This window comes from Xenopus tropicalis, chromosome 3 (genome assembly GCF_000004195.4).
Source record: "Xenopus tropicalis strain Nigerian chromosome 3, UCB_Xtro_10.0, whole genome shotgun sequence".
NCBI classification, from domain to species: Eukaryota; Metazoa; Chordata; class Amphibia; order Anura; family Pipidae; genus Xenopus; species Xenopus tropicalis.
This window is the reverse complement of record NC_030679.2, coordinates 70,350,028-70,372,159: the sequence shown is the minus strand read 5'-3', so window position 1 is coordinate 70,372,159 and position 22,132 is coordinate 70,350,028. Positions and strand designations below refer to the sequence as shown.

Sequence of the window (22,132 nt, the reverse complement as noted above, 5' to 3'; positions counted from 1 at the left end):
TGGTTGCATAAGTGTGCACACCCTTAAACTAATACTTTGTTGAAGCACCTTTTGATTTTATTACAGCACTCAGTCTTTTTGGGTATGAGTCTATTATCGTGGCACATTTTGACTTTGCAAGATTTGCCCACTCTACTTTGCAGAAACACTACAAATCTGTCAGATTGCGAGGGCATCTCCTGTGCACAGCCCTCTTCAGATCAACCCACAGATTTTCAATCGGATTCAGGTCTGGGCTCTGGCTGGGCCATTACAAAACTTTAATCTTCTTCTGGTGAAACCATTCCTTTGTTGATTTGGATGTATGCTTTGGGTCGTTGTCATGCTGAACGATGAAATTCCTCCTCATGTTCAGCTTTCTAGCAGAATATTGCCAATATTGACTGGTATTTGTAACAGTTCATAATTCCCTCTATCTTAACTAAGGCCCCAGTTCCAGCTGAAGAAAAACAGCCCCAAAGCATGATGCTGCCACCACCATGCTTCACTGTGGGTATGGTGTTTTTTTGGTGATGTGCAGTATTGTTTTTGCGCCAAACATATTTTTTGAAATTATGGCCAAAAAGTTCAACCTTGGTTTCATCAGACCATAACACCTTTTCCCACATGCTTTTGGGAGACTTCAGATGTGTTTTTGCAAAATGTAGCCTGGCTTGGATGTTTTTCTTCGTAAGAAAAGGCTTTCGTCTTGCCACTCTACCCCATAGCCCAGACATATGAAGAATACGGGAGATTGTTGTCACATGTACCCCACAGCCAGTACTTGCCAGATATTCCTGCAGCTCCTTTAATGTTGCTGTAGGCCTCTTGGTAGCCTCCCTGACCAGTTTTCTTCTCGTCTTTTCATCAATTTTGGAGGGACGTCCAGTTCTTGGTAATGTCACTGTTGTGCCATATTTTCTCCACTTGATGATGACTGTCTTCACTGTGTTCCATTGTATAGCTAATGCCTTGGAAATTCTTTTGTACCCTTCTCCTGACTGATATCTTTTAACAATGAGATCCCTGTGATGCTTTGGAAGCTCTCTGTGGACCATGGCTTTTGCTGTGGGATGCGACTAAAAAAATGTCAGGAAAGACCAACTAGAGTAGCTGAACTTTATTTGGGGTTAATCAGAGGCACTTTAAATGATGGCAGGTGTATGCTGACTCCTATTTAACATGATTTTGAATGTGATAGCTTAATTCTGAACACAGCTACATCCCCAGTTAGAAGAGGGTGTGCACACTTATGCAACCACATTATTTTAATTTTTTTGGTTTTCTTCCCTCCACCTAAAAGATTTCAGTTTGTTTTTCAATTGAGTGGTACCGTTTATAGGTCACATTAAAGGTGGAAAAAGTTCTGAAATGATTTATCTTTGTCTCATTTTTGTAGACTTTTAATATCCACTGTATACACTGTATACAGTATAATGTAAGTCGGTCCCTAAACTCTATATCCTGTTCTTTAGAAAGTAAGCCATATGTTTTCCAGGCCTGCTTGTATTCTTTCTAAGATATACATGAGTCTAAGAGGTTTTTTTAGTAAAGACAGATGAACAGACACAGCTAATAGACAAATCTATACCTTAAAACTATACCATTTGATTAGCTCTTTTTCATCTACCTAATATAAATATTATTACACCCTCTCTCTTAATTGTGTCCCATAGCGCCCATACTCCATTTCAGTGTTAAAAGATGCCAGGAAATGTATGTTTATGTTTCCCTTACTTCTATGTCAGCAGTAAATACACTGTCTAATTTATTTTGTATCAAGAGGCTTTACTTTCACACACACAGACATTTAGCCTTTGGGACATTCAAGGAATTTCATGACAGCCATTTAAAGGTCAACAGTCATCTTCTCAGCCCAACAATAATTATTTTCACATGAACACAGTAAGGAATTATATAGGAATCAATTATCAGGAAGTTGCAAGGATTTCTCTGTTTAAGTACAAATAATAAAGAAAAATATGTTAAACCAAAAGCACAGAGGGAAGATGTGCATAATATAAGGTTGCCAGCTTTTCTGGAAAAAAAATACCATCCTTGCTATATTTTTATGCCTTTTCCCTATAAATAACATTGGCATCAATTATCTCTTTTACCAGCAAGGCCAGTAAAATTACAGGCAGGGGGCAATCCTAGTATAATAAGATACAATTTCACCTAATTTTAGAGAAGTTTTCTTCTGTTCTGTGCATACATTTTGAAGCCTGGTCCAAGATGAGGGCTGCCTGTTCTGTGCAAAACTACCCTGAGCCAGTGCACTTTTTAAAGACGAGGAGTGTTGGCCTAGTGCAGGAGGTTGCCTATTGATTTAAAGATTTCATGTAAGGGAAGCTAAACCCAAAAATATGAATTAATGTAAGTCTAATCTCTTAAAATGCACCAATCACCCCTATATTGTTTGACCCACCAGAGGTGTGGGATAATAGAGCCTGCACTTTGGTTGGGGGAAACAATAGTTTTTGTAAAAAAAAGAACTACTGCTTCCAGTGCTGGGCTACCCCCCCTCAATTACTCTGCGCATGCACTTGACGTAGGAGCGGTGCATGTAAATGACCCTCCTACGTCACACACATAATGAGCTAGTTTCGGCACTCACTCATTATGCGCATACATATGCCCCAACATGGATGTCTGTACCGGAAAAAAAAGTCAGAAAAGCAGTAACCCTAATAATAACTGACTATGCAGGCAGCACAGTTAGGGCTTAGACTGCTGTTAAGTCGAAAGCCTGGTAGCAGTCTAAGGGAAATATTTACTAATACTAGAGGGGATTATAAGTAGATAGGGGATGTTCTTTTTCCCATAAAATGGATAAGCACACCAGAGGCCATGGAATGGAACTTTCATTTGAAGCAGCGTAGCTGGTTTTTCACAGTGAGGTTGTGGAATGCCCTTCCTAGTGATGTTGTAATGGCAGATTCTGTTAATGGTTTTAAGAGGGGCTTGGATGAGTTCTTGAACAAGCATAGTATACAAGGCTATTGTGATACTGAAATATACAATTAGGGGTATATTTATCATGCTGTGTAAAAAGTGAAGTAAAACATTACCGGTGATGTTGCTCATAGCAGCCAATCAAATGCTTTGCTTTGGTTTTCTAACTGTTGAAATCTAATTGCTGATTGGTGTCCCTAGGCAACATCACCGGTAATGCTTTACTCCACTTTTTACACAGCATGATAAATCTACCCTTTAGTATTGATGTTGATATATAAGGTTTATGTATGTGAGTGTATAGATAGGTCAGTATAGGTTTGTGTGTGCTGGGTTCACTTGGACTATATAAATATGTAACACCAGAGATCTATATCACCAGTGATGTTGCCCAGAGAAATCAATCAGATATGTAGTTATGTTTTCTAACTTGTAGGTGACTGTACAAATCTAATTGTTGATTGGTTATCATGTGAAACATCACCAGCAATATTTATCTCTGGTAAACACACCCCTAAAACTGCTTATATCTCAGAAACTACTAAAAGTAGAATATTCTGTGTTTTAATCCCTCATACGTAACTAATTAGCACTAAGAGGCATTAGCAGGTTACATTTTTGTTGTGGACATAGCAGAAATAAGCCGAGCTGCCTAACCAAATATGAGTATGTATAGCCATCTTTATAAAGATAACTTGAATATGGCAGAACTGTATATCATACTTTTCTTCTAAGGCATAAAGTAGAAAAGACCCATAAGAATGTGAAAATGCACAAAGAACATAGGTAACCATAATTTTCTTCCAATAAGTTCATCATTTTCCCCTTCACTAAGCAAACTGTGCATATTGTTTAGGTGCATTTATTTTAGAATGTTTCATTTTATACCATACTGTAGACTGATTAAAACTAATTACTGATTGATTGCTTACTGCACTGTTCTAATTCAGCACCTACAGTATTTTAATATATATTGGTCCCATGGCCTTTGCCTAATTTACACAGAACTCTGTAGTAAAACAGCAGTATATTAAATACCTAATTTTATTACCATAGATACTGCAGATGAAAGCTTATCAAGAATTGCATGTAGAACAGGAGATCACCACTTCCAGTTCCAGTATTCTGAGTGGGCTAGGACTCAAAAATAGGTCCCCATGTTGTTTGCAATGGGTCTCCAAGATCCCATTTACTACCCATGTAACATTTCCAGAGTTGTACCTTCCTCCACACCAATATTTGGCCCACAAAACTGCTGTAATTCATGAATTATACTGGAATAAATTATACTGGAAGGATACTGTTTTAGTTAGTGATGCAGAACTAATTGTGGCACTTTAAGTAGCTGTTGCAACTTCTTCCCACAGATATAGAATTAAGTGAAACACAATAATGAGTGTATGTAAGTCTATCTATCAGCCTATATGAATGATTAGCTCTTCTGTCTGTTTTCAATATGTATTCAATATGTATTGTACCCACATTCTTAACACAAACTATAATTACATAAACATGGCTTTAAATGCCATTGGCTGTTTGCTACTGTGACTTGTGCCAAAAGATTATTTTTATTTATGTTGATGGCAACAAAGAGCTACATCTTGTAATCCCTGGCAAATCACAGAAGCAAAAACGTTTCAGCGTTATGGACATCACTGAACCTATTAAAAGTTTCTACAACAAACTCATCAGATTTGATACAAAAAGTGCTAACATTGGAATACAGAAATTGGCACACAAATAGTGAAAAGTTTTAGTCATTTGCCATGCAAATATGCCATGTTCTGAAACTGAGAGCAATCTAATTTCTCGCAATAAACTAACAAAGCAATAAATGCATGTTAAATATCATTTTAAATACTGTATAGCATAGCATATGTCTGTTAATAAAAATGAGCAGCTTTAGTTAAGATATACAATTATGGATTATTTCTGTACCACTATTTACATATATCACATTGATTGACATTAACAATTCTAATGTATGTAAAGCTTTTGTTTTTGGTCAGGTTAAGCATTGGTTTGCTTCCTATTACTTAGTCCAATCTGCCAAGTCTATGGAAGGGACACTTTCGAAAATCGAGTAAGATGGAGGAGCAGCACTGCTTAAGAAAGTTTCCTAAAGTGGTGTATTTTTTTCTGAAAAGCAGCACCAAGGGGTAAAAATCATGCTTGATCCCCATGTTATTATTAGGGAAGAAAGATAAATACATGAGAAGGGTTATCATTTTTTCCAGAACAGATGGCACCAATACCCCTGCAGCAACTACTACCTGTTTGCTAGGGTAAATTGAACCCTACAAACCAGATAGCTTCTGAAATTCCAAACTGGAGAGCTGCTCAACAAAAAACTAAATAATTCAAAAACTGCAAAAAAAAAAAACAAAAAACAAACTAAGACTTATTGCAAATTGTCTAAGAATAGCACTGAGTAAAGGTAAACGTTAATTTTAAAGTGAATTACACAGACACACAGAGCTACTTAGTAGCAGCTACTTGTCAGGGCTACTAAATGGCATAAAATACCCCGCCTTAGACAATACAGAGAATTGCCTCTGCTAAAACACAAGTAGAGACAATTATCAGTAATGGTCAGCACTGTCTAGTTTTGTAGCAGTGACAAGTAGCTGCTTCTAGTAGCTCTGTGTGTCTTCACCCTCTAAAATTCCGCAGGTGCGAGCATGTGAGTGCCAAGGGATAAAAATATAAACATATAAGGAAAATAAATAGAAGCTACTTTATTAATAAAATGTATCTGTCAGGGGAAGAAGGAACACTAGGTAGATGGACAAGGGGAATGGAGGAAATACGAATTGGCTGCTATATTTGTTCCTATAGACAAGCAGTTAGACAGTAAGACGTTACATTATGCAAGTCAATTAATGTAAGAAGAGTAAAACTATTGGTTAACTAGAGTCAGCCCTGTTCCACATTATTCCGCATCTGAACAGCAGAACAGAACTGCATTGCCTACACTGCAGAGTAAACATTCTCCCATGATGTCTTGCGGCTCCGCACGGCCTCCGAAGCCTGGCGGAAGCTTTGTAAGGGCTAAATAATGATAATTGCGAAGGCCTCCGCACACGCATGCGCCGAGCACTTCCTAGTTTACTGTAAGGGCGCGCAGTGCTTTACGGGGCCGAGCACCTCCTGCACAGGCAGTAGCAGCGCCAGCCTGGTCATCCGGATCCTCCCACAACACGACGACAAGCGGCCGGGATATGAAGCGGCCCTGATCCTGCGCTGAGGGGCGATACTGACTTATAGAATCTCTGCAGGGACCGAAGGGAGAGATTCCCTGCCAACACTAATCATGAGTAACAATATCGGCCCTAATAATAACAACAACAGGCAGACCAAAAGGGTGACAAACAGCGGCTCCATACTGCTCACCGCGCAGGAAAATGAAAGTCTCTTTAGTTACCTGGGCAAGAAGTGTGTGGTGAGTGCGGCCCGGTTGTCTTTTATTCAAATGGGGGCAGTTCGCCAGTTGTTTTAGGACTACAACTCCCACCCCTAGTAGGCTGATTGGTACAGGGAATTGTAGTTTAGCAGCTGGAGGGCCGCAGGGTGCCAAGTCTTATTTTATGTTTCCTTGTATGCTGGGCAAGGGTGGCTACTGCCCTCCGTGTCTAAACCTCCTGGGCTGCTTTTTATTCTAGGATATTTTTCTAACCTGTAGTACTCCGGTTGTCCAGCTGCTACTTTTACCCCCCAGCAGTCAGTGGCTGCCGAATGATGGTCATTTTATTTAACAGGTTGAAAGTGGCAGCTTGCTGGTTTGGTATATACCAGGCATAGGGCAACTCGGCTAATATATTTCTGCCCTATTTCCATTGGCTGTACACAGTGCTTGGGGTGCCATTACTAACCAAGGTATTGCCCTTTCTTTAGCTAAAGCCCTTCCTGCTTGTTGAACTATTACCTTAGAGTTACTGATAACCACAATTATGGTTTGGTTTGAATTCCTCAGTAGCCAGATATACATATAACCTAATTGCCCTGCTGTTGACCAGCTATAACCAGCATTCTTAGCTAGCCAGACACAGGAAGTTATAACTACAACTACAGCAAAAGTTCCTAAATGTGTTAAAAGTGCTGTATTGTACAAGATACATTAGTGCGAATTTGCTGTTTTTTGATATTCTGCTATAGTATTGATGTGTGGTAATTACAGTAAATGACAATGAATGTTTGTTACTCTTTTGATATTTTTCTTGTTTGTATGTAGCATATTTTTGTGGTGCCCATTTAATCATTTAAAAATAAACAAATATATAGATACAGGTTCATTGACTACTGACTGAATTGACTTTAGTGTGTGAATATAATGTGAATGGTATAGAATTTTTTTTTATTTAAGACTCTATTAAGAATTTTTAAAACTCTGTACTAAGTACTATTAAACTCAGTTTTTATATAGTAATTAATGGCATTTTCTGTATATATCACTTTGCATCTCATATCCCCTTTTCGGTTCAGTTCGGTAGCTGTACTGAGCAGGTCCCTCTTTACCTCCTGTATCACTCAGTAATTGTTTCTAAATTTTGTATGTTTGATGTATGGCTGTTTATAGATGCTTGTTAATAATAAATAGTAATGATACATCTTTTATTGTCTTTGTCTTGCCCGATTGCTAAATATGGATGCATTCATATGGTACTGTAGGTTGCCCACAAAGGTTCTAGCACTGAATAAATGTTTGTTTAGTTGTATCAGAACTTTGTGTTTGTTGTGTTAGCCTTGGCAGCTGTATGGAAGTTAATACTACATGGAAATTTGTCTCAGAATAATCACAGTGAATCTCAGTTTTTTGGAAAGCACACTATACTGGTGAATCTCCCCCACATTGTACAATAGTGATAGCTTGACCGACATTTATTCATTCCATTTTCTCTGATAGAAGATAATGCTGGGACATTTTTACAGCAATGTTGTTGTGAAAAGTTATGGCACATTAAATGAATCCTTGGAGCTTTTTTTTTCATTATACTTATATTTTATTATATCTTTTAAAGATTTGCTTCCTAGTTTCTTTGACAGTATCTGATGCTGTAGTGCTGTTACTGTAGGAACAGAAAGCTAGCTTTCCATTGCTTAAAATGTTAGGCATCCCCAAGTGACTTTAATCACCTACCTTGTACCCTGGGCTGGTGCCCCTTTTAGGAGAAAACAGCCCGGGGTACCTGTAGCAAGCGCTTCCTGCTTCCTTTTCCGGCAAATGCCAGTGGTCGGCCCATGTGCAGTAGAGTGAAAAGCCGACTTTTCTGTTAAAGTTCGGCTTTTCGCTCTACTGCGCACGCGAAGCAGCAAGGAGGAAGCGCTGCAGCTACCCCAGGCTAGTGCTGTTCTCTCCGAACAGGGGCACCATCCCAGGGTACAAGGTAGGCGATTTAAGTCACTTGGGAGTGCCTAACATTTTGGCACCCCCAAGTGACTTTGCCTTTCGTTCTCCTTTAAAGAACTCATACACTCAGTATTCCTAGGTTGGCTTTGCTTTCAGAAGGATGCTGGATATTGTAGGTCCAAAGCAGCTGAAATTCAGAAGGATGCTTTTGATTGGTGGTATTGTTACCTGTCTGTTTTGTTCTTTTTAGCATTGTTTTACAGTTACCGTAAAGCAGTGATCCCCAACCAGTGGTTCAGGAGCAACATGTTGCACCCCCAAGCCCTTGGATATTGCTCCCAGTGGCCTCAAAGCAGGTGCTTATTTTTGAATTTCTGGCTTGGATGCAAGCTCTGGTTGCATAAAAACCAGTTGTACAGAGCCACATTTAGGCTGCCAGTCCACATAAAGACTACCAAACAGCTATTCACAGCCCTTATTTGGCACCCTCATGAACATTTTTTAATGCTTGTGTTGCTCCTCAACCCTTTTTACATTTGAGTGTGGCTCACGGGTAAAAAAAGGTAGGGTATCCCTGCCGTAAAGGCTTCTGCAGTCTTTCCTTCTTCACAAAATTTATATATGGTTCATTTCAGGCAGTGGTCACATTCCCCCTTATGATACTTCCAGACATCTTTGGACAGTATAACACTTTTTGTTTTCATATATGAAATTTCTAATAAGAATCTCATTGTAAAGTCTGTGACAGGCGTAGGTAAATAATCAGAGGCTTTAAACGATATATAATCCCTGTGGAGGACACCCCCCGCCCCCCCATTGAGATAAACCGCTAAGTTTCTTCCCCATGCCATTGCTTCAATTAGGAAAGAATTGCGTCCAAGGCAATTCCTGTTTGCGCATGCGCAGTAGAGTCAACCCCCAGTAGGCACCCCCCCAGTAGGCCTACGTGACCGGTATCTGGCCTAAAATTAACCAGATCTCGATCAGTTAGGTTTGATTTTTCTACGGATCGGGGAACCAATCCAATGTGGTATCTGATCTGAAGGGGCCTATGCCCGCTGTTTTATTTTGACCTCGACCTTCCGTGTATGGCCACCTTAACTCATATCTAAGATTCTTAAAGGAAGCTTTGGCAGTGCATTCAGAGTGCTGGGCCTAGTGCACTTTTGGTAAGCCTTTTTTTATGCTGTTATCAAAATGCCTGTGTGTCGTAACACTTCATCTTTGGAGACAGGATTAAAAGGTGGCTCTTAGTTACATGACTATTACTATTCCATTTCTGGTATAGGGAGATTACTGATGTTGCAGAACTAGTACAGTAATACATTTTTTATTGTTTGGAGGTGTCATTCTGAGCTGTAGTTCAGCAGAGGCAACAATTACATGTCTCTTTAATAACTGGTTAAATAAATACATTAAAGCATTACTAAATGCTTACATTTGCAAATACAGTTTCATCCATATAGTACAGCAAGGAGCCATTTGTTCTTTCAAAACTATATAAGCTTTGCATTAATCCTTTCACTTTAGACTGCATTTCTTTTGACACACTTAACAGGAAAACTCTTGTAAATTGAATACCTGCTAAAAATTTTAAAAGAATAATTTGTAAATGTTTTGCACCAAAAGATTATGTAACACTGGCTGCTCTTACTTTAAACAGTCATGTTGCAGCTCCTCCCCCCCACACTACCTAGTTACTAGTCCTCCTCCTGATATTCACTGCAGCATACTTGCACAACCAGCTGATACTGGGTGTGGAACACGTACTACCTGATTTTCCTGAGGAGCTGAACTTGATAGTATTTGTATCACTAATAAGCTTTGCAAGGATCAATCACTCTGGAATGCAGTTAAAACTCCAAGTGTAAGAGCCCCTATAGGCATCAGTTATACAGGGTATTTAATACAAAATGCTTGACAAAGAGAGCTGATACACTTTTGTATTTTAGAGGGTGCATTTTTTCCTCATCTAGGTTGGCTAGGTGAGTGATAGATTATATACATGTTGCTTCATTCTGTTGAATTTGAATGTTAGTACCCTTGTACCATTCAGCGCTTTCACATATTTTAACTTAAAGGAACAGTAACACCAAAAAATCAAAGTGTATAAAAGGAACTACAGTATAATGTACTGTTGCCCTGCACTGGTGCAACTGGTGTATTTGCTTTAGAAACATTACTATAGTTTAGTAAATGAAGCCGCTGTGTAGCCATGGGGGCAGCCATTTAAAAGAGAAAAGGCACAGATTACATAGCAGATAACAGATAAGTTCTGTACAATACAATGGTGTTTTATCTGTTATCTGCTATGTAACCTGTGCCTTTTCTCCTTTTTCCAGCTTGAATGGCTGCCCCCGTGGCTACACAGCAGCTTATTATATAAACTATAGAAGTGTTTCTGAAGCAAATGTGCAAATTTTACCAGTGCAGAGCAACAGTGCATTGTATTATGATTACTTAAAAACATTTTTATTTTTTGGTGTTACTGTTCCTTTAATAAATTCTTTTGAGGCTAAATACTCATTCGAATGTGCTTTCCAACCTTTATTCTGATCATCTTATTGCCGTTTGGAATATTGGGAAATGTAGTCCCAGTTGACTCAGAGACAGAGTGAATAGGGATGCTGCCTTGTGGGGTGCCAAGTTTGTTTTATTTTAGTTGGTACTATATAAAAAAAGGTGTTTGAATGTTTGTTTTTTTTTTAATTATGTTTATATTGTTTAAATGTGATAGATGACTCATATTTGGAGTTCAGTTGTAACATGGAATGATGTGATTAGTAATCCCTGTAAAGTGCTGTATAATATGTACAGAGGTGACAGTACACTTTAGACAGTTATGAGAATCCTTATCTGAAAAAGTTCAGGTCTCAAGCATTTTGGAAAAAAAAAAATCCCATACCTGTGCTAATAACTATAAATGTAGCTTTAAAGAAGCTTTTTTTTTTTGTCCAGGGGTTTTGGGGATATAGTGTTTTTTTGTTTTTTTTTTCATGTCAACATGTTTGATAGGTGACTATAGATTCTATGGCCAACCATGCATAGGGGTAAGGGAATGGTTTAGTTGGCAGGTCTGTGTTTAAAGCCAATTTGATTATTCCTTTCTACGATTTAAGATCATCCATTTCCTCCCATTACTTCATATTTTAGTTTTTATTTCTTTTACATATTGTATCCTTTATATAATGTTACACATTTCTGCAGCTTTATAGAGGGTTATGCCAATTAATTGGCCTTCAGTTCTGTCTAAAATATTTTATTGTACAAAGGTGTGGAATATGTTGGCATTTTATACATATGTGTTAATAATAATGTTAATTGACGGAGCAATGCATTTACCAAGTACTTGTTAACCTTTGTTGCCAGGTGGAACAGATCCCTCCTGAAAGGCATTTTCTCTTTAGAACACACTCTTTTTTTAATATATGTATTTAAAGTATTAAAACCAGACTATTTCCTCCAGCTGTGTAAGTTAGGAAATTATTCAGTTACAATAATATTCTAAAAAACAGCTTCTTTCCCAGAATCTTTTCCAAGGAATTCCTTAAACAGCTAGAATAGCGGAGATGCAACATTTGGAATTCATTTCTTCAATCCAACATTTTTGCAACAGCATTTTCATACCTCTCTGTGAATATTGTTTGAGAGGACAATTAAGAGGGATGTATGTTAGTAAATTTAGAAATGAATTTTATGATCTAGACAGTGGCATTATAACATCAGATTTTTTTTTTAATTGTAACTGGTTGCTAGGATCCCCATACAATGGCAACAAGATAGTTGGTTTAAATGGTGTGACCAAAATATCAATAAAAATAAATCTAATGTGTTTTTAAGCCGCAAATGACATTAATTCCCACAGAAATGGCCCCCTAAATAATTGCCATGTACCTTTGCTTCCAGCATTCATATTTTTGAGACAGATATGTGACATCATTCAAGTTAAATCTCTAAGGCTCAGTATGGAGCATGCTTGTCACTCCACACCAAAGTGCTACTGTGGCTATCGCTGCCCAACACTTTGGATCAGATATGATGCGTTGGTCATATGGGAAATCTGCACACCACAAATGACCTTATAATACTTCAAATAAATTATAGTTATTAGCCTAAGTGGGTGGGGAATTGATCTCAAAAAGCACAGACAAATTATAATGGTTTCCTTTCAATATTCTTCATGGTTTTCCCTTTCATTATTTTATTATGCCTTTCCCTTTAATTATTCGGTAAAGAGTAGGTCAGTAGTTTCTTTTAAATCCGATTTCGGGTTGGAAACCTACTCCCACACTTAATATGTGTTTCTTAATAATAAAAAAAGGTGTAAAAGCACTGCTGTAAGCTGTGGACAAATTAAATGTATTTGCAAGTCAGCATTTGAAACAGGAAGTATATATTTTTAATTTTCGTCCTTGGGGAGAAAAGATTGGAATGTCAAAACCTTTTAAAGCATGTACAGCATGTTCACACACACAAGCCACAGTATGATTTAATTAGTGAAGACATCTGAAATACTGGCAGCATATTGGACATTCACTACACTTTGTATAACAAAGGAAGAGCATTTGAGTTTTGATAGGTTTGCTACAGTTGATATACTGCAGAGAATAAAAAAATTGACTGCCCCAAGCACAGTGGCACTCCTCCCATGAGGCCAGGGGAGAACCTTGTCTGTTTACTAGAGGTGGTATCAGGAAGAACACCTCAGGCAGCATGGGACGCAGAAACTCCCCTGCCCTAATGTACAGGGATTTGGACAAAAGTGCCGTTCCCAATATATCACGTCCTGTGGATTGTCCCTCTGCATTAGTTACAAATTTGATACCCGGTATTGCTTGAATTGCTGTCTTTTTTCAGCAGCAGTCAAATTGTAACAGTTGCTTTGTAACAATTTAGTAAAGCTTTAAAGTATTGTAAACCCCAGTACAGGTATGGGATCCCTTATCCAGAAACCCGTTATCCAGAAAGGTCCGAATTATGAAAAGGCCATCTCCCATAGACTCCATTATAAGCAAATAATTCTACTTTTAAAAAATGATTTCTTTTTTCTCTGTAATAATAAAACAGTACCTTGTACTTGATCCCAACTAAGCTATAATTAATCCATATTGGAGGCAAAACAATCCTATTGGGTTTCATTAATCTTTAAATGATTTTTAGCAGATTTAAGTTATGGAGATCCAAATTGCGGAAAACCTCAGGTCCCGAGCATTCTGGATAACAGGTCCCATACCTGTATAACATTTTCGGTAATGAAATTAAATAGAATTCAAAGCAACTTACCAGTATATCACTGTTTCTTAAAGGAACAGTAACACCAAAAATTGAAAGAGCTTTAAAGTAATTAAAATATAACGTACTGTTGTCCTGCACTGGTAAAACTGGTGTGTTTTCTACAGTAACACTACTATAGTTTATATCAGTGCTGTCCAACTGGCGGCCCGCGGGCCGCACCTGTCTGGCTGCTTTGATGGCTTACCTTTGAGTAAACTTTAAATGGTATCAGTACTGAGATTAACTGGCCCCCTGCATGGTTCTCACCTCAGATTCAGGCTGTAATCCCTCTGTATTGTTTAAAAATGTAATCCCCTGTGTTTTTCACACCTTTTAATACCTGCATTGTTCACCCCCTGCAGTGTTCACACCTTAGGCTCAGACTGTAATCACTCCCATTGTTCACTTCTTCACACCTCAGACATAGGTACTGTAGGCAGAGTATGGCACATACAGCCAGCATAGGGCAGGAAGGGTAGGGCAGGCAGAGTATGGCACACACAGTCAGGGTAGGGCAGGCAGAGTATGGCACACACAGGCAGGGTAGGACAGGCAGAGTATGGCACACACAGACAGCATAGGACAGGCAGAGTGCTGCCTGTGTGTGCCATACTCTGCCTGCCCTATGCTGCTTGTGGGAGGTGAACCTGGCAGGGGTTTGTTGTGGGAGTTTTTTAGCAGTTGGAAATAGCCATTAAATGGTCCCAAAGGTGTGTAATTATGTACTGGGGGTTGCTCTGCTATCCACAGGGGAGAAGGCATATGGAATTTAAGGGTATATCTTAATATGACATAATTCTTTCACATATGAATGATGGTTGATATCCCCACAGTAAGGACCAAGCATTTGGGATTTTGCTGTGCTACCACCATTGTGATAAAATAGGTTTGGTTTGAAGTAGGTGTGGTTTCAAAAAGGGGAGTGGTCAAAACTGGCTTCCATTAGCGGCCCTCCACTATGTATGCTAGAGAAATTCCGGCCCTCGGCACCGTAGAAGTTGGACAGCACTGGTTTATATAATAAGCTGCTGTGTAGCCATGGGGGCAGCCATTCAAGCTTGAAAAAAGGAGAAAAGGCACAGGTTACATAGCAGATAACAGATAAGCTCTGTAGAATATAATAGTGTTCTATTTGGTATCTGCTATGTGCCTGTGCCTTTTCTCCATTGAATGGCTGCCCCCATGGCTACACAGCAGAGTATTTATATAAACTATAGTAGCCTTCTGAAGCAAATAAACAACTTTTACCAGTGCAGAGCAACAGTACATTATATTTTAATTACTTTTATACACTTTCATTTTATGGTGTTACTGTTCCTTTAAACTTGGTCCTTCAGATGTTGCAGAACAGTAACACCCAGAATGCATTGAGTCTATATTGGAGGGTGCTAAGAGCTGTGGCCATTAACATAGGGGGAACCAGGGGTTTATAAATGTAATTGCTGTTGAAGCAGAGGCATCTGTTTTTTTTTTTGGTTTTTTTTTGTTTTTTTTTAATGCACTGCTGATTATTTCACTGGTACATGTAGTCATAATGTTGTAGTAGTCAGCTCTTTGCCAACACTTAACACAACACCTTGCATGCATTTGGTTATTTTTTATAGGACTGTGAATTGCAGAACATGCAGGGCATTGTGGGAATTGCAATCTTTTCTAGAGGAGAGATATATTGTTTCAATGATTTCTTGTTGTAAGGCAGATATTGGTTTTATAGCAAATGCATTTACAAAACAGTGTTAAGTGGTGTTTATGGTGTATGTGAAAAACACAAGAAATAAAAAAAAAAAAAATTAATAAAATACTAGATTTTGTAAATCAGCTAAATAATCTAGATTTCCTTTACTTTACAAAGGAGGAGTCAAAGCACCATAATATTCATCTTTGGCTTTGTTGTCAACTGTTCCATGGTTTTCTTTGTGTCATTTTTGCTTGGAATTGTCCTAAACTTTGCTTTTGGCATTTGCTTGCAAAGCATTAGTGCATACAATCTACAGTGGGAAATGAATGAATGTATTCATGTGCTGCATACTTCTGCAAAATCAAAACAGAGGTCTCCGTATTCTACTTGTGGGTTTTATATAATTTGCAGTTGTCAAGTGGGAAGAGCATGTAGAATATGTAAAGGTTTCCTACTTTTTTTCTTCCTCCTAGTACTGTTCCTTCTGCATGCTTTCCTATTAACTCTCTTTAATCTGAAGAGAAGGGCAATCCAGTGTTGGGATGTCAGGGCATAGCTGCATTTAGAATGCAGTAAGTGTTTACACATGCATATAATTCCATGTGTCTGTACATGCAATTCTTGAACTATTTTGTGCCATTTATATTAGCTAATATATATTCTTGCAGACCAGCTTCCAGATCTCCAGAGAGTTGCTGCTGGCTATTGTATCCTGGATTTGGAGACATGCTTAAAGTGGCTGCTTTGATCTAGTGTTTTTTGTTATTTTCTTTTTTTACTGCCTGGCTGTCCTTCTCTAAAGCAGGATAAGGGAGCTAGCTATAGGACACAATGAGAAGAGGATTTGAGTTCACTACATGAAGGGTCATATTCTCACCTTGTATGCCAATACTAGGAGTTTTTTCAAGCAAGTTCTTCAATATTTTTTTATTTTTATTTGGTTTACTGTTACTGAAGTAATTGTGAAGTTTGTATACAGCAACTCCGGAACACTAGTTGATAGCTACTTTATACTTTAAATTGTTGTTCACCTTTGAGTTACATTTTAGTATGTTATACAATGGCCAATTCTAAGCAACTTTTCAGTTGGTCTTCGTTATTTATTTTTTATAGTTTTTGAATTATTTGCCTTCTTCTTTATACTCGTAGCAGCTTTCTAATGGGGGTCACTGACCCCAGCAGCCAAAATACTATAGCTCTGCGAGGATACGGTTTGTTATTGTTACTTTTAAACCTTATCTTTTTATTTGTTTCCTCCTATTAATATTTTAATATTTCAATCAAACCACTCCCTGGTTGCTAAGGTAATTTGGACCCTAGCAATTCGATAGCTGCTGAAACTCCAAACATGAAGATTGTCATGGAATAGCACTCTCTGCGCCATGCTAAAAGTTAATTTAAAGATAAAGAACCCCTTTAACATAGCTTTTGTAGTACATTGATTTGTTTTTTAAGCATACCTTTGTATCCGTTCTTTCTGCAATAATCAGAGTGAATGTTGATGTTACGTGGAAAAGTACATGCCCATATCTAGTTAGGAATGGCTGGGAACTGCTAAGGCCATTTGGGAGGATGCACACTTCCCTAATTGTTGTACCATTAATATACATCAATTTGTGATCCAAGTTTTAAAACAATGAAAAATATTTCTCTGTAGTGCTCTTTTCAGTAACTAATAAACATTGCAGTGCATATCCAGCCAAGTTGAGTCTCTCTTATATAAGAACCCTAACTTGGCCAGAAAGTTTAGAAGGCAAGTGGAAGTCCACTGAAGTGTCCTTTACCTGTTACGTTCCGACTAGGTATGCCCTGTGCTGCACTAGCTGATGAGGTTTTGGCATTGTATGTTTAAATTGTGAAGAACTTCCCTTAAAGAGATAGTGACAATAATACAGATTCTTGTACACATAAAGGAAAAATTATCATTGAACATGGGAACTTCTGGATATTCTGATGTTTAGTGATAAGGGTGTGCAATAATGGCACACATTCTATTGCTTCTACCTGCATATCTGAAAATTCAACTCTCAATATTAGTGGAGTGGACGAATGGTCACAAGAAAAGATTGTTATTGTAACGTGTATGGCCACCTTTATTACTGAGCTTTTATGGAATAAAATGATATTGGTGCTGCCTATAGTGTGTAGGCAAATATATACCACAAACAAAATGGATATCAAAATGGATCAACAAGTAAGCTAATAGCTAAATATTATTAATCATCACATGAAGGCAAGATTTAAATGTTATCTTCCTGCAGGCCAGTGCCACTTTGGGCTGCTGAGTAAAGAGACAGTACCAACATGCTTATAAATTACTATACACATTGGGGATCCCTCCTGTGTAGTTATGTTGTGGGGTTTTTTTGCATTTGAAGAAAAATGTAAGGGTGTGGTTAAAAAAAGTAAAATTAAATAAACACCACAATATCACTTATATAAGTGAACCTACTTATCATCATTGACCTCGGAGAAAGCATGTCACTCCCATAGGATTGTCTGCAAATCTATTTGGCTGATGCGTTTTTTATGTGTTACTCAGGTACATGCCATTGACAAAATCTCAGTGACCTTTAGAAATATTTCCCAAGGGTTCACTGGCCTGGAAAGCTGCTAAAACACACTGCATGGTTTCTGTGGGTGTAAAGGCCCCTCTATTACATTCTGTTTGGCAGCTGCAGGGATCCCTTCGTTACCTTTGTTCAGGTATATTGCTTACTTTTAAAGATGTGGAAACAGGGAGACTTTTTAACCAAGACTATTTACAGCAATAAGGAATAAATGTAGGTAAATCTTTCATTTCTTCATAAATGTTATCAGTTGCAGGAAGAGTAAATTGTCTCTTCCCAAACGATGTGTAACTCGTTAATGTCAAAATGATTATTGCTTGTATGACTGGACCACTTACCATCTTTATTTTTCCCCCTTAGACCATGACTTCAGCAGTTGTTCAGGTATTTTTGTCAGATCGCAACTCTATGTGGGTTAAGAAATGCTGTGGAGTGGTGTGCCTGGTAAAGGACAATCCACAAAGGTCGTATTTTATTAGAGTTTATGATATCAAGGTAAGTGCAATTTTCTGTATTATTGCAAATATATTCTGTCTGCTGTTATTTCTCAGGTACTTTGTATTGTATTAGTTTGCTATTAAAAGCATGTCTTACGAATGTTGTCATTTCGTGTACTTCTCTAACTAATCATGTTGACTTAAACATGATTACATTTCGTTGATAAAGGGTATTGACCTGAAACATGTCGTCTTACCACTACCCATAATAAATGTTTTGCAGCAAACCCGTTGAAGCTTTTTTCCTACTTTTTGGATTTCTACATTTTGTTGGCTGACAGTATAATGGTTTGCAAAAAAGTTTTTTTTTTTTTTTTTTTTTTGTTTGGTAAATGATTTATTCAGTTGATATTGCAGTTGCTGTTTTGTTCTGATGTGTATGATTTTTAGCACCATTTTCCTATTTTTTTTTTGCAAAACATTTAAAGCACAGTTCATCTTCCAAACACTCATATTTCTTAGTTATTTTTAACTACTATACCAGATATAGTGTGTTTGTTCATTTTTTTTTTTTTGCATTTTTTCTATTTTAAAAAAATGAATTTTCAGTTTCCCATTAGTAACTCAGTAAGCCTGGTTGCCGACTTTCTAAACTGTAACATTTTACTGCATTGGATGTAACATTTCTCAGAAGCATTAGAGTAATGTTAGCAACTAATGTATCAATGTAACAGTTGTTACTGACAACTTTCACTGACACATGCTCAATTTTAGAGTTGCATTGATTTTTACCAAACCACAAACCAATGGAGTAGGGTGCCTGTGGAGAAAATTATACTTTATCCCCATTAGTTTGCACTCTTAATTAGTTGAGAACTATGTATATTCCACTGTTGTGATTTGTCTTTTGTAATTATATTGTTTATTTACAGGAAGGTAGACAACTCCATGAACAGGAACTGTACTATAATTTTGTATATAATAGCCCAAGACCGTATTTTCACACTTTTCCTGGAGATGTAAGTTGAAATTATGTATTGGCATGCATCCTTTTAAACCCCATGTTGGGGACATTTAAATGTCATACGCTAAGTAATTTTGTTTAGGCACATTTGGATGATCTTGATAGGGGAAGATTTTACATTCTTTCTCTCATGTAATTAAAGTGTGCGTGTTTGTGAGAGGGAGCACAGGACTTGGCATGATAAATTTAAAAAGATTTGAACACATCAAGTGACCTTTCTCACAAGAAACAAACAAACACATTTATTTCTCCACCATTTTATCTGCGGATTCAATTGATTCTGAATTGTAAGGGCTCTGGTACACGGGGAGATTAGTCGCCCGCGACAAATCTCCCTTGTTGCAGGCGACTAATCTCCCCGATATGACATCCCACCGGCTAGAATGTAAATCGGCAGTAGGATGGCATACGCCGCCGATTTACTTTTTCGCCGGTGGGATGTCATATCGGGGAGTTTAGTCGCCCACAACAAGGGAAATTTGTCACGGGCGACTAAAGAAGTAAAACAAGCCTACTTAAGGTGGCCACACATGGCGATTTGCGATCTTTTGTGCGACCATCGGTCGCACGAAAGATCGTCAAATCCGCCACTAACCTTCACGGCTGAAACAGCAGATAAGGAGGTAGAAACAATAGGATTTCTACCTCCTTCTTCTGCCGATTCAGCCCTGAAGGCAGATTTTGATCAGGCACCTTCTATGGCGCCCAATCAAAATTTTTTAACCTGGCTGATCGGCGAGTCGACCGATATCAGCAGCCTCCTGCGATATCGGTCAACTCGTCGACTTGCCATACACGCACCGAATATCGCACGGAATGGGATTTCGTACGATATTATCGGTGCGTGTATGGCCAGCTTAAGGCTAATTTATTTAACATCACTCTGATGGGGAGTGGTGCTAATTTTATAGTTTTACATTTTACAGTGTAACTGTATTTTAAATGCCCTTATTTTAAAGGGATTCTGTCATGATTTTTATGGTATAGTTTTTATTAACATATTACACTGTTCACATTGCAAATAATTGTTTCTATCATTTTAAAATTGTATTCTTGAACAAATACATGTATTTTTAGCTGTGATATTGGTGTGTAGACCAGTGCATGGTGAGCTTTCAAAAGGAACCAGCACTACACAATAGAACTGCTTTCAGATAAGCTACTATTTTTTCCTACTAAAAAACTAAGGGCCGTGAGAGACGGGGAGATTAGTCACAAATCGCCGGTGGGATCGCATACGTGGCGCGGAAATCGCCAAAGTTTCCTCTCAAGGCAACTTCGCCGATATAGGCGCCACGTATGCGATCCCACCGGTGATTAACATTCTCACCGGTGGGATGGCATTTCGGGGAGATAAGTCACCCACGACAAGGGAGATTTGTCGCGGGCGACTAATCTCCCCGTCTGCCACGGCCCTAAAGGTGTCATGAGCCAACTTAGATTTTTACTATTGAGTGCTACTCTTATAGGGAGCATGTTTAGCAATGCAGCTGTCAGGGAGCTGTTGTCTTGCTACCTTCCATTGTCCTGCTGATTAGCTGCTGGGTGGGAAAGGAAGGTGGGGGTGATATCACTCTAACTTGCAGTGCAAGAGTAAAGTGTGACTGAAGTTTATCAGAGCCCAAGTAACATTTTAGGGCTCTGGCACACGACTAATCTCCCCGAGTTGCCATCACCTGCCATCCCACCGGCGAAAGTGTAAGTCGCCGAGTTGCCCCCCCGTGTGCCAGAGCCCTTAGCAGTAGTATGCAAACATCCCATATGACTTATATTGCCCCTTTTACTTCTCTTTATATAACACATGAAATGTCTAATGACTAAATAAGGTGAAACAGACTTACTAGCAGCTAAAAATGCAGTTGTATACAGTGGACTAAACTTTTGATTTTATTGTGCCACTGCAAAGCTGGGTTTAAACTCATCTAAATTATATTTTGTTTTCAGACATGTCAGATTGGTCTAAACTTTGCAAGTGAAGAAGAAGCAAAAAGATTCCGAAAAGCAACGACTGATTTAATTTCAAGAAGACCAAGGAAACCTGGTTAGACCCTGTGATATTTACTTACTATTTCCTTTATACAGTAATGTAATTTTCCAGCTATTTTACACAGCAAATACATTTTTACTCTTACATTTTACTCTTTGCCTTACAAAAATCTTAAGGTTTGCTTGGATTACAATAACAGATATTTTCCCACGTTATATCAGAATGTGACATATGTGGCGATTCAAAAAATCAAGAATGCATTGAGGCTTTAGTTTTAACCAAACCCTATGTACGGAGGCATGGGCCCTTTATTGGGATATTATGGCTCCGTTAATAAACATATGGAATATATTTGTAATTTATTGTACCAATTTCTTAAACAAGCTTTATTTTTCCCCCCTACAGATAAGAAGCGAGAACCTCCAAATGGTAAGCATTGTCAAATCCCAGTTAAATTAAGCAGTGTTTGGGAATAGGTTATATGTTAGTCATAACCGCATCTACTTAGGTCCCAAAAAATCTTTCTTATAGTGCATTTTAGGATTACTACGTGATACATATGTTTTCCCACCTGTGATTTACATTAATGCTGGTGAGATGGGACCTTTGGATGTTTTGTTGCCTGTGCTGGAGAAGATTAAGTGTGGGCAACAAAGCATCCCATGTGTCTGCCTCTAGAATGTTTGTTTTAGTGATTTCCCTATTAAAAGAGAATCAGGAACAAAATATTAACCTTATTAAAATGGCCACTGTGTCAGCTTAAACAGTTGAAAATCTCTATAAATGTTTAGTATTTTCTCCAAGACTATTCTTAAAATACTGGTTTTTTTTCGTATTCTCTATATTAGTTTTGAGCTGATTTACCTGGTGTTGTCTGGGAA

General features: G+C 38.1%; 1 protein-coding gene across 1 annotated transcript in view; it reads left to right on the top strand.

Annotated features, from left to right (window-relative positions):
- The first annotated feature begins 6,138 nt into the window (after positions 1–6,138).
- The window catches only part of wasl (WASP like actin nucleation promoting factor), a 33,274-nt gene continuing 17,280 nt past the window's right edge, over positions 6,139–22,132 (top strand). Inside the window, 5 exon segments of the mRNA NM_001001206.1 lie at positions 6,139–6,376; positions 18,164–18,298; positions 19,173–19,259; positions 21,209–21,305; positions 21,657–21,680. Of these exon segments, the coding sequence (NP_001001206.1) occupies positions 6,248–6,376; positions 18,164–18,298; positions 19,173–19,259; positions 21,209–21,305; positions 21,657–21,680 (472 nt within the window). The 5' untranslated portion in view covers positions 6,139–6,247.